General features: G+C 39.5%; 1 protein-coding gene and 1 long non-coding RNA gene across 2 annotated transcripts; both read right to left on the bottom strand.

Moving 5' to 3' along the window:
• Nucleotides 1-6,752: 6,752 nt before the first annotated feature.
• Nucleotides 6,753-7,611, bottom strand: LOC121789614. The gene is made up of 2 exons (XM_042188037.1): nucleotides 7,324-7,611; nucleotides 6,753-7,067 (listed from the first exon to the last, which is right to left on the bottom strand). Exons 1-2 carry the CDS (start codon nucleotides 7,609-7,611, stop codon nucleotides 6,753-6,755), a joined length of 603 nt encoding a protein of 200 aa, XP_042043971.1.
• Nucleotides 7,612-10,821: 3,210 nt separating this feature from the next.
• LOC121789616 lies at nucleotides 10,822-11,634 on the bottom strand. The gene is made up of 2 exons (XR_006048087.1): nucleotides 11,381-11,634; nucleotides 10,822-11,124 (listed from the first exon to the last, which is right to left on the bottom strand). It is a non-coding gene; the product is annotated as an uncharacterized LOC121789616 (long non-coding RNA).
• Between the last annotated feature and the right edge of the window lie 2,021 nt (nucleotides 11,635-13,655).

Raw genomic sequence — 13,655 nt, 5'->3', positions numbered from 1 at the left:
AGCTTGTCAAGGACGAGGAAAGGTGGGCCGGCGGTGTCCGCTCGAGCTCGGGCTCAACCTCAAAGCGCACGAAGCACACGACGACCGACAACTACTCGTCACGTGACACCGGTGAGGCCAGCGAGGGTGAACCGCAGGTGTTTGGGGGTACGGGGGATCCAACGCCCGACGAATACGGGGGATCCAGCCGTGGGCGCGGTCGGCCGCAAGGGACGAAGGCGGCGAAGGCGGCTAGAGCGAGGAAGGGCCGAGGCGAATCAAGCCAGTCGGCCTCGGGATCGGGCTCGCGGGGAGGCTCGGACACACTTATGGTGGCGTACATGACCGCCACAATGGCGGACACTTCCCGCTTCTCGTACGCCCAATTCGCGGCCTGGTGGAACGGAATTGTGCATATGGCAGCACAACTTGGCCTTCCGACTCCCCCTCAACCTCGACCGCCTCCGGAGGATGATTAGCCGGCGGAGTAGTTTTTTATTTTCCCACGTTTAATTGTGTGTTTATTATTGTGTGTTTTTTTATTTTTTTTAAGTTTAAGTTGTAATTTTTTTAATGTTGTGTGTTTTTTAATAAAGTGTGTTTGTTTTTTATTAAAGTGTGTTTATTTAAATTGAATTGGGTTGGAAATAAAAATAAAAATGAAATTGAATGAATAATAATTTAAGGAACGGTTAAGGAACGGATAAGAAACGGAGGGTTGCAGGTTCCGTTCCTTAGTTAAGGAATGGAGTAAATAAGTACAGTGGGGCCCTCAAATAGTGGTTTAAGGAACGGTTTAGGAACGGTATAGGAACAGCGTTGTGGATGGCCTAATTCTTTGTAATATTAATTGAAAATCAATGACACAAAAGATGAAATTAGGATCCAAACTAAGCTCTCCAAGAGCACATTATCATTTGTAAATTTGCTCATAAAGCTCGATCGTCTCATTACAATCCAATTCAATCCAAGAGAAACAAAAGCACATTCTACATCTTATATACAAACTCAAAAGTTCTGAAAAGATAAAACCTCACGTAGAAGCAGCAGAAGCAGCCATTAGAGCATCCACAATAGCGCCTAGCGCACCGCCTAGTAGAGCGCCAACCGCCTAGCCATTTCCGGATTTAAAAAACGCCTAGCGCTCGGCGGTTCCGTGGCGCTAGGCGGTGCGCTGGGCGATCCGCTCTGCGCTATTGCAGCGTCCGGATCGCCTAGCGCACCGCCTAGCGCGATTTTTTTTTGAAACACTATATTTACGCGCTTTGCATGTCATTTTCATTCGCACCACTTGTTTTAACGAGTACTCTCTCTATCTTAATTTCTGTACAAGATCAACACCTAGAAATGAGTAACGCCGGTGGTAGTAGTGGTGGGGATGTTGAGGAGTACGAGCGTTTCATGAACGGCATGATATGTGCTACTACTTGGCGGATGGGATATACCCTAGGTGGCCCGTCTTTGTGAAGACGATCCGATGCGCATCAGATGAGAGGAATGCCTACTTTGCGGCACGACAATAATTTTTTTGTTAATTATGTAATTTTTTTTAATTAATGTAATTTTTAAATTTTAATAATATTATTGAATTTTCTCATATATGTCTCGTAAATTAAATTGCGTATTTGGGTGATTGTTAATTATTTGTTTTATATAGGATGCTCTTATAGCTCTCTGCAACTCACTCTCCACATCCATGCCCACATTCCCATTCTTCTTTTCTTCCCGTTTCTCACTGCCGTTGCCTCTCTCTTCCACTTTCCACTGCTTCATCGGAGCCACTGCCTTTTTTCTCACGCCCTCTCTGATAACATCTCCACCACCAACGCCGCCCCTGCTCCGCCGCCTCCATTCCTCAAACTCACTCTTCATTTGTTGATTAGCTCTTGTTAAATCATCCACCTCCCTCTTCATCCAGAATAACATGCTCTTCATCACCTCCAATTCGCCCGATTTCGGCTCACTCTTCTCATCAGCCCTAACCGCATCATCAATTCTTTGAATTCCGATCTTGTTGATTCTCAAAATCGGCAATTGATCCTCCGCCATCTGAAGCTCAGCGCCAGCCTCTTCGCCAGCGGCATCTGCGTCTCCGCCGCCAGCTGCGTCCCCTTCAAAATCGAAGCCCTAGAAATTTTCTGCGGCGGGAGCTCCTTCACTGCCGCGGGCGTCTCCAGCGGCACGAACGCGAAGGAGCTGGAATCGCATACCGCGTCCGGATTGATCGATTCGGCGGCGAGGGTTCAGGGTTTAGGGTGGGAGACGCTGGATTTCCGGAGAGAGAGACCCGAGCTGGGTTTGAGGAAGAGAGATAATGTAGGGTTAGGGTGGGCGGGGTTGGAAGGGTCGAAGGAGAAGTGAGCGGAGATGACGAAAGGGGAGTTTTTGGGGGAGCCGAAGAGGCCCGTGCCGGATTTGAGGGTGAGAGTGAGAGGTGGGGCGCCGGCGGTGGCGTGAGAGAGTTGAGAGAGGGGAAAGAGGGGAAGTTGGTGGAGAGAGAAAGGGAGAGGTCGGAGGGGTGGGTGGTGGAGGTGGAGAAGTGGGAAAGGAATGGGAGGTTGAAGATTCGTTTTGGATCTCCATAAGAATAAACCTTAGGGATGTGTTAAGATAACAAATCAAATTCAAATGATAACATACCACTAATTATGACCGTTAGATATAGACATCCTATGGTATACAAACTGCCACATGGCATCATAAATATATAAAAAAATATGGGATTAGGCGTGGAGGGTAATAAAGGTATGCCACTAAACTGTTTTTATTCTTCCCTAATTTCAAGCAATTAAAAGCGTGGTAGATAAGGTAAGTTATTATTCATCCTATTATTATGGCATGTGCGATTTGTTTTGTACACAATGTATTTATTTCTGAATTAATGCCAATTATATGATTTCCTTAATTATTATATATCGTTTTCCTTAATTTATTTATTTATATGCATGATATTATTTATTTTATTTAACATTTTTGTAGTATTATTGATGGGAATCAAATTGTACATTTTTATTCCCCTAACTTTACATGATTTATATAGATTGATGCTGGCAAAAGTATGTTTTATGATGTAGGAATGAAGCTCGGATGGTGAAAAAGTTGTGCTAAATTCCCCGGACTGCCCAGAAACCTCTCAAAATGAGGCACCCGGTCGGGTGTGTTTTGTGGCATACTAATTCCACCCGGCCGGGTGACTTTTTTAATGAAGGCGGAGTCCAGAGCAAATCACCCGACCGGGTGATTTTTGTACCAATAAATCACCCGGCCGAGTGAAAACTTTAAAGCATAAAGAGTCCAGAGGCATTCACCCGACCGGGTGATATTTTCAGTTGCAAATTCCACCCGGCCGGATGGATCAATTTCAACTGCATTTCAGCAGTTTCTCGGCAGTTTTGGCAGAAAAGAGAAGGAAAGGAGGGAGAAGAGGGAGAAAGAAAGGAAGAAGAAAAAAAAGGAAGAGTTTCGGCCAACATTCTGACGATCCGTCTTCAAATCCCAATTCCACTCAACGAGAGCATGCTTCCTATGGTTTTAATTGCAAATATAACCATGTGTTTAGGCTAAGCTATCTATGTTGCTCCAAGTTATAATCTAGGCTTTGTATGGATGTTTCTACACCATTGAATTCATGTGATTTGATACCATCAATGTGATTAATGTTTATACACTATGTTTTTGGCTAATAATGCAGTGTTGTTATTTCCTTTGCTATTGTCTCTTTAACATAGTTTAGGATTGATTGATTGTTGGTATACTATTGAATTAGAATTGTTTAGAGGATAATTTGATAGTGGGTTAAGGAGGTGATTATAGTAGATGTTTATTTCTCCCGCGCTTCAAAACAAATCACTTTTTAGTATGTGTTTTCTACGTCTTAGAATTAAATAATCAATTCATTCCCTGTGGATCGACACTCGAAGTATTACATTCGACGATGTATTCTTGCAGTATTGCTGTAATATTAGAGCTTTTTTATTAAACTTGTCTGATCTTACACTTGATAATTGAACTCGAAATTTATACATCAAGTATCTTATTGGTGGAGTTTATATTCAGTGACTTACTTTAATTTAGTGATTGATTGTTTGTATTACCGATTTCATATGTCAGATTGCTTGATTAAATATATTATATTGCTTGGTGATTGATTGTTTGTATTATAGATTGTGTATGTTTTGATTAGATATATTATATTGCTTGCTTATGAGTATGAAATTGCATGTCAGTGTTAATGATTCGTTATTCGTCATTATTTTTCCAAAAAAAATAATATATGCTATATTGCATGACTTTATATACTTTAGTGCTTGATATTATTAGATATTGATTTGTGCTTGTTGTGGTGTAATATTCAACAATAATTTTGCATCGCATTTTGCTTGATTTCTATAGTGAACTTCGACTTGTGAGTGATTTCGGGTAATATCCGCAACAGATTTTGAAACTACAATTTCGCTTGGTTACATTTGATGATTTGCTTGTGTGTGCGTCCGCACTTGCTTATATTAATTATTGATCCCTTATGTGTGATTAATGTCTAAATCTCAATGTGCTAATGATAAACATAACTCGATTTCTATAGTCCTTTTTCTGCAGGATCTTCGTTTGCCTTCCTTTTTCTAACCATCTTAATAAGCGCAAGTCCTGTATTGAATGATCGAAACTATTAGTATGTCTGCTCATTCGACAAGCAACACGCATATACGTAGTAAGCAGATATAAGATAATAACACAAGCAATTGGACCAGCAAGCATATATATGGAATTACATAAGCATTTTTCATACTAGTGGCAAGCAATCTGAAATCCTTTTTCTAACCATTCTAATTAGTGAATCCTATGTTCAACGACCAAAACTATTGGACTGAATGCTCATTCTTGAGTATGTTAAGCAACAAGTAGATATGTAGTAAGCTGATATACAGTTCAACATAAGCAATTGAAGTAGCAAGCAAATATATATTGTAATAAACAAGCATTTTTCAAACTTGTATCAAGCAATTCGACGTAGTTTTTTTAACCATTCTAATCCGCAAGTCCCGTATTCAACGACCAAAACTATTGCAATGTACTCTCTCCGTCCCAGTTTTAGAGTGACATTTTGCCAAAAAAGTCCGTCCCAGTTTTAGAGTTACATTTAGAATTTTCCATTTTTGGACATAGAAATTTACCCTATTATTCAACAAAATTACACTCAAATGCCATTATAAACACAAAAATAAACCCAAAATAAAAAACAAAAAACATAACCCCCCCACCCCACCCCCAACCCCCCAACCCCCCTCATTTGACTTTCATCTACTCTCGCTCTCCACCATTTCCCGTCTCCCCCATTCCCGAACCCTAATCGCCTCCTACTCCAATCGCCGATCTAAATTGTTGGACCCCTAATCGGCTCCTACTATTATCACTTCACCATTCCCGTCTCTCTCTATTCGCTTCTCATGGCGGAAGGTTGGGATCCATTGTCGGAGTGTGAAACCCTAATAGTCCCTGATACACCACCGGAAGTGATTGAACGGTGGGAAATCGACCGTGTGGTCGATTGTTACCACCGATCTGGACATCGGAGATGGTTTGCGGGCGTTGATGGGTCTGAGGTCGTCCATGAATCTGAGCTTCCCCCACCGGCTTGTTTCTTCGACGGATCTGAAATCCAGCCACCGTCTGACGGCTTTGACGGGTCTGAACGCCAACCGCCGGCTGAGGGCTTCGACGGGTCTGAACCGTCCCTCTCCTGTGACGAATCTGGACCTCAACCAGCTTCTTCATCAAAGGTGGAGTACACCGAGAATGAGAAAGCTATGCTGCTTATTTTGTTGCCTGGCATGAAAGATCTCATCTAAACTGTGGGTATTTTCTCAATTCTGAGCCACCCCTTTGCTTGGTTTGGAGGCTGTTTTGGCATGAATTGATCTTGTTTGATGTCATATGATGAAGTTTTTGTGATGAATAACATCTGATTATCTGTTTATTGACTGGATTGGTTGTGTTTTTGTGAACCTAGCCACCCCTTTGAAGGTTTGGAGGCTCTGATTTGCAAAATTGCAGCCTTTGATTGGTTTGTTGGGTCTGATTTGCTCCTCTGAGATGATATTTTTCTGAGAGTTATGCATGCTCAGCTATGATGTCTCTGTATTTGTTGTTTTTTTGTGAACCTAGCCACCCCTTTGAAGGTTTGGAGGCTCTGATTTGCAAAATTGCAGCCTTTGATTGGTTTGTTGGGTCTGATTTGCAATGTTGCTCCTCTGTGATGATATTTTTCTGAGAGTTATGCATGCTCAGCTATGATGTCTCTGTATTTGTTGTTTTTTTGTGAACCTAGCCACCCTTTGATGGTTTGGAGGCTCTGATTTGCAAAATTACAGCCTTTGAATACATACAAAATGTAGTCTATAGATTTACAAGCAGGCTTAGTTACCATTCCACAGAAATCAGCCTATTAAACCTAACCCAAAATGTAGGCTATAACCAAAAAAACAAGTTTACATCCTAAACACCAAACTACTTTGATGCTTATACTGTAAACCCTAACATCCAAGTAGATTATTTAGAGCTGTAAAACATTCATTAAATGCCCTATGTCATATGAGGCACCCACATCATTCTGAGGTAGTAGCAGATACTCCAAGCTCTCTTTGACCAAATTCTCCCCAACTTCTAGGGATGTAGGAAGCCCCACTGTTCTTCTCAGCCTTCCTTGTTCAAGTGGGGTATTTTGTAGTTGTTGCCTCCATGCACTTCAAGGATCTTACTGAGGCAGCTTTGCAATGTTAAAAAACATTGTTCAGAGTTTGTGGTGTGAGTTCCTCAAAAGAACTCCAGACATTACCCAGTAATTCATCTATGTTGGTTGCTACTTTATCATCTTGTAGTGATTGAATGGCCCTAAAAAAGCCTAGGTCCAATACATTGGTGTCTGGGGAGTTAGCTGGTTGGCTGATTAGATGGAACTTAAATCCATCTGAACTTGCAAGCTCATCAAATTGTGAGTCAAAAGATCTTAGGTGAGGTTTGGCATTATCTTGTTGGATATAGATATCCTTGCTTGCATTGGCTGGCCACTTTGCCTTGATTGCTGGAATAATCTGTGCATTATGAATGAATCAATGTAAAAAATCCTAAATGATGACAGTATCAATGTCTGATAGGTTGTGTTTTTGTGAACCTAGCCACCCCTTTGAAGGTTTGGAGGCTCTGATTTGCAACAATGCAGCCTTTTATTGGTTTGTTGGATCTGATTTGCAAAATTGCAGCCTTTGATGAATGAATCAATGTAAAAAATGCTAAATGATGACATTATCAATGTCTAATAGGCAGGTGAGGGGATAAAAATATCCATACCTGATTCAAGAGACATTCTCTCATTGCTTCCTTGTTAACTGATGGTATAGGTTTAGTCTCTAATGTCCCTCTTGGCCTATTCTTGGACTTCCTTTTGGCTGGAACTTGTTCTGTGAATGGGAATATGCCTATTTTACCATCAAAGATGGTCTGACCATCTGTGCCAAACTGTGGCCTACTTACATCACACATGAACATCACCTTTGTGATAAATCTTTTTGACTTGCAAGACCTGTAAGGCTCATCCTCATCCGGCAACAGGTAGTATCTGTCTGAAGCTTTTGTCATGTAAACCATTTCTCATCAATATGAACTGTATTGTGCATAGCATGATAAAGAAGCTTTCCTTCATCCAAAGCTGGCTGAATATGAGTAAGACACCATCTCATTCTACTGATTTTGTTTGCTTCAGTGAGTGCTGGTTTTATGGCATTTGTATGTGGCCTTATCAGGTGACTCTTTGCCCATCTACCAACTGTTGTCTTGCTAACACCCATTTTACATGCAAGCTTTCTATAGCAAGATCTCTCAAGAAAAGACAATTGTTTGAACTTTTCATCATCAAAATGTACTGTACCTGTTTTCTTTTTATATCCTGATGCTCTGCCCCTCATGATAACAGGCTGCCCATCTGACATTTGCTGCTTGGCTATCCCCCATAATCGGCTCACTGTAATTCTGTGCACTTTGAATCTATTGGCTGCCTCTTGAAATGAACCATGTGGCAGTGCTCCAGCTTGGCATTGCTGTTGTAGGAACTGTACATTATGGTTCTTCATTTGGCTGCTCAACTTCAGGCCTTGTCTCGGCCCTGGCTCCAGTTCTGCATCCTGAATATTCTCCTGCTCCATCTGTTGCTCCATCTGTTGCTCCATATCTTGATCCATTTCCATTCCCCTATGATGAAATTGCTCTGAGGGGAATTTACATATAAATACCTTTTGGTTGGTGTGTAGGTAGGTGGAATTGGCAATTGTTGGTGTAAATGTGGAGTGAATGTATTTATAGAGGTAGATTACCTTTATTTTGATTTTGGATTTTTCCCTCCATGGGATTGTAAATTATTTTTCCCTCCTTAATTTGGAGGTTTGAGTAAATGAAAATGGAATGAATTCCCTCTTCAAATTTGTGTTGATGTGATAGCTGAAAATTAGGTGATTGCTCCTTGTTCAAATTTTAGTTTAAAATTTAATTTTGTCCTATCTTAATTTTATGTAAAGGAAATAGAATAACCAAGGTGTAAAATTAAAAATAATAAGTCTAACTTATTTAAACAACCAAAATTAAATAAAGTGAAAGAAGAAACAATTTTTAACTAAAAAAAGTCAACCTATCTCACTTTCCACCTACTCACTTCATTTATTACACATTCTACCTTCTCACTTCATTAAATACACACTCTACTAATTTCTTAAAACTCGTGCCATAACTAATTGTTACTCTAGGACTTGTTTGATAGCCCATGGAGGATAAAAAGGGCCCAGTTAGTAATCAAGGAATGGAGGGCCCGTGGGCCGATATTTGTTATCACTAATAGCCGTTTGATAGGCAAGATATATTGCCTACTTATTCTTTTGTCATTGTTTGATACATATTGAATATAGATTCTCGGTACCCATAAAGTTAATCTTCAAAATAATGGAGTCATTCTTAAATCCAAAAATTAGTAGTCATTTTATAAATTTTTAGTTCATCTATAAAAGTTAATTATCATTTGTTTTTTAAAAATGAATTAACACTTAAAAATAGAAGTTATTATTGAAAGCTCATAAATTTATTGATACAAGAAACATGTTTTTAACTCGAATAATTTAGAACACTATCAAGACATAATACATAATTTAGATTTTAGTAGTATGAGACTAAAATGATACTTTAACGTGACAAAATGACATAAAACTGATAAAATGATACTTTTGCCCGATAGAATGATACTTTCAGCCGATAGAATGATAGGTATTTTTGCTGTATAAAATGACATTTTTGTTTAATAAAATGATACTTTTACCTTATAAAATGATAATCTAAGCGGATAAAATGACATTTAGCTTATAAAAATGATAGTTTAGCTGGAGAAATTGCATATAAGCTGATAAAATGATACTTTAACGTGACAAAATGACATAAAACTGATAAAATGATACCTTTTCCCGATAGAATGATACTTCCAGCCTATAGAATGATAGTTTTGCCGGGTAGAATGATACTTTCAGCCGATAGAATGATCGGTATTTTTGGTGTATAAAATGACATATTTGTTTAATAAAATGATACTTTTACCTTATAAAATTATAATCTAAGCGGATAAAATGACAGTTAGCTTATAAAAATGATAGTTTAGCTGGAGAAATTGCATATAAGCTGATAAAATGATACTTTAACGTGACAAAATGACATAAAACTGATAAAATGATACCTTTGCCCGATAGAATGATACTTTCAGCCTATAGAATGATAGTTTTGCCGGGTAGAATGCTATCTATTATTTGTGTATAAAATGACATTTTTGTTTAATAAAATGATATTTTTACCTTATAAAATGATAATGTAAGCGGATAAAATAACAGTAAACTTATAAAAATGATAGTTTAGCTGGAGAAATTGCATATAAGTTGACAAAATTATTCTTTAACGTGACAAAATGACATAAAACTGATAAAATGATAGTTTTGCCGTATAGAATGATACTTTCAGACGATACAATGATACTTTCAGCCGATAGAATGATAGGTATTTTTGGTGTATAAAATGACATTTTTGTTTAATAAAATGATACTTTTACCTTATAAAATGATAATCTAAGCGGATAAAATGACAGTTAGCTTATAAAAATGATAGTTTAGCTGGAGGTGTCGGATATGGAGGGATCAATGGAGGTGTCGGATATGGACAGCAGTCGAACCTCATGAATCACTCGTTGCCAATGAAGCATGAGTCAGGGAAGGGAAGTGTTTCGAAAGAGGGGAATTGGATGATATTGCGTTAGGAATTAGTGAAGAACTTATAGAACGTTGATGGAGAGGGAATATTATTTTGGTTGAAGATGGGTTAGTTAATTAATCATTTTTATGGACATACCTACAAATCAGTAAAAGTATCATTGTATCAACTCAGAGTATCATTCTATCCGTCAAAACTATCATTCTACCCGTCAAGACTATCATTTTATGTACATACCTTCAGTAAAAGTATCTAAGATCAAAGATCAGTAAAGTCATTAGTTATAGCATACCGTATTAATCAAGTATCGATTGAGTTATTGAATTGAGTACAAGATAAATTTAAAAGGCAATTACTCATCCAATTGAATCAAGTAGTATAAATCATTCTCAATTAGTAATTGAATAGAATATTTAATAAAATCACACTATTCAAATTTTAAATCCCAATTTTAAACTAGGATAAAAGATCAATTAAACTCATTAATTGTATCACAATAATTTAACATTTAGCATCGCTCTTACAAGAAACAGTATGAAAAAACAGAAAATATAGTAGTACAAAATAGATGGAACATAGTCAAACAAAATACAAAATAATATAGTCTAGCAATTACAAATCCGATCAGAAAATACATTAGTACAAAATAGATGGAATTTAGTCCACCAAAATACAAAATAATACACAAGTGTACCAATGGCAGCCCAAGATAATAATCTGTGCATTTGTGGCTCAATCTGCGGGCCTATGCGGGCCAGAGTACAAAAACGGGCTGATATGGTGGCCCAACAAGGATATCAAATGAACGAAAATAACTAGATACTAATCTATTTCTTGGCTCTGGAGGCTATCAAACGACCCCTAAATGTGGGACGGAGGGAGTAATAAGCAAATATACTAAAATAGAAGCAATTGTAGTGGCAAGCAGATATATGGTCACACACAAGTATTTATCCAACTTGTAACAAGCAATTCGAATCTATTCAAAACGAACCCAAACAAAGCCAAACTCAAATCAATATAGTAATCAAACTCGGAATCAATATATACCAAACTAAACAATGTGCAAAATACACAACAATTACACTCAGCAGCAAAACCAAATCAAAAGAATTACCCAATCTGTCGCGCCGGAGCAGGAATCAAGAGCGTCGGAGGAGGTGCTATGAATAGCAGACATCACCACCCTTCACAAGACGCAATGAGAAACAATGAGATAGAGGCTGTTAATTGCTGCAATCGACAGAGAAAACTGGTGGAATCGAGAACCGGCGGCGACGCTGGAATCGAGAACTGGTGGCGGAGAGAACTGGTGGAAGAGCGCCGATTAATTGGAGAATTCTTCCTAGGGTCTCTGGATTGAGAGAGCGGCGTGATTATTTGGATAATAGGGGAGAGAGAGCAATTCTAAGAGTGTCCACTATAAGGTGGACACGCCCAATAACCCCGCCCCAGTTTTTTGTCCATAGCCCCAGTTTTTTGTCTATAGCCCCAAAATTCTATTTCCGCCATTATAGTGGACAACTCCAATAGCCCCAAAATTTTATAATCAATTTTCATATTTAATCAAGTGTAATTTAAATAATCGCAGTGTAAATAACTAGAATACGAGGTAATTAGGCCGAATATTCATTGTATTGCATACTGGTAAAATTATACAACGAATAATGAGATGGAGGAAGGGGTGGACTCGATGCCCACGGTGGGGGAGATTGATTCCAACTCCAAGACTGTGACGGAACCGCATATCCGCCAAATCCCGACGGCTGAGAAGCATATCCGCCAAAACCCGACGGCTGAGATGGATTGCTGTCATATCCCGATTCCTCAGTGTCGGGTGATTCGTCGTCTCCTCGGTGCATTTTGTAGAGAGTGTTTTTGTAGAAAGTGGGTGTATGGATGTTGTGAAAATGGGAGTGGGGGAGGAGGGAGAGTGGTATTTATAGATATGAAAAACGAAAAAAAAAATAAATTCAAACCATGCGGCTATCGCCGCGGCGGATTTCCGCCACTATAATAGCCGCGGCTATAGCCGCGCCTATACCATGCACGCCGCGTCCTCGCCCCACTCGCGGCGAAGCCTCGTCCGCCGCCCTCCACCCCTTCCGCCGCGTCCACCCTCGCGGCGGACACCCCATCCACTATAAGCGCCGCGCCTTCCGCCCGCCATCGCCCCGCTCGCGGCGACCGCCGCGTCCACCTTATAGTGGACGCTCTAAATCAATGTGCAAAATACACGGCATATTCAAATTTTGTAGCAGTTTCTTTGATGGCAAAATGACTAAAATAGCCATACAAGCAATATGCTAACGCAGACAGGCAATCCGGACTCGATTCCTACAATTCAATCTCATCCATCCACTTAAGAAATCAGATGTTTATAATAGTAGTATTTAGGTTGTCATTATAATTATGGTCTCATCAGCTCATAAACCTTATTTATATACATAGGACAAGTGTGAGAATTAGAGTCCCACTCGTTTTTTTGTGTCATCTTTTCATTATGTTTGTAAAATTAAAACCTCTTATAATATTATAAATTATACTACTAGTAGTAATACTTTTATTTTTCAAGACATGAAATGATATTATTTCAAATTTATAACCTGTAACAGTAAATCACTCACTATTAAAAATAAAATTAAATACTACTATAAAAAATGATTATATACTTTGATTGGATGGAAAAAAATTCAATTAATGATTATAAACAAAATTAAAATTTGAAAACACTGCAAAAAAATGAAATTCGGTACAAACAAAATGGGTGTGAAGATGGTCCCAACTAAATTGTAAGACACCCACGGTGGGGCGGACGATATGCCGTCCGATGCCTCGAGCGTGCCATCATCCGCTATTGTAGGTGCGCGGACGATGGACGGTGCGTCGTCCTCGCCCGACAGATAGTCCGCGGAGGAAGCACGGATGATAGGGCATCGTCCGCGCCATCGTCCGCCCACCGTGGGCGACGCGGACAATGCAACATGTTTTTTTTTTTTAAATTCAAAAAATTCATTTATATAAATACCCCTAACCCCACCTTCATTTGTAACATTTTCATTCGCATTTCCACTCTCAATTTACACTAGAAAATGGATTCCAGTGATTACTCAAGTCTCAATAGTCCGATGTTGGAGGTGGTGCACGTTGGCCGGGTACAACCTGGCGAATATCGGTCGTTCGATCCCGACCCCGTCGGCACTTGCCTACGCGGAGTTGGCAACGGCCTCGACGGCGCGGACGTTGTTGGACACACATAACGCCCTCTTGAAGTGTACGGACTCGGCCAGAGCCGAATACCTCCAGGGGTTGATCGATGAGCTGCGTTGGAAGTTGGGGCTTTTGTAGAGTAGTCCACTTTTTTTTATGTCTAACTCGGTGTAATTTTTTAA

Source organism: Salvia splendens, unplaced genomic scaffold, assembly GCF_004379255.2.
Source record: "Salvia splendens isolate huo1 unplaced genomic scaffold, SspV2 ctg291, whole genome shotgun sequence".
Lineage (NCBI taxonomy): Eukaryota > Viridiplantae > Streptophyta > Magnoliopsida > Lamiales > Lamiaceae > Salvia > Salvia splendens.
Note: the sequence above shows the minus strand (reverse complement) of the source record. Positions and strands in the feature narration are given on the sequence as shown.

Bases quoted from the DNA above. Each gene is read 5' to 3' on its own strand.
- LOC121789614 (XM_042188037.1), bottom strand. From the start codon at position 7,611: ATGACAAAAGCTTCAGACAGATACTACCTGTTGCCGGATGAGGATGAG. The intron at 7,068-7,323 runs GTATGGATATTT...CATAATGCACAG, and splicing joins GAGAATGTCTCTTGAATCAG to ATTATTCCAGCAATCAAGGC.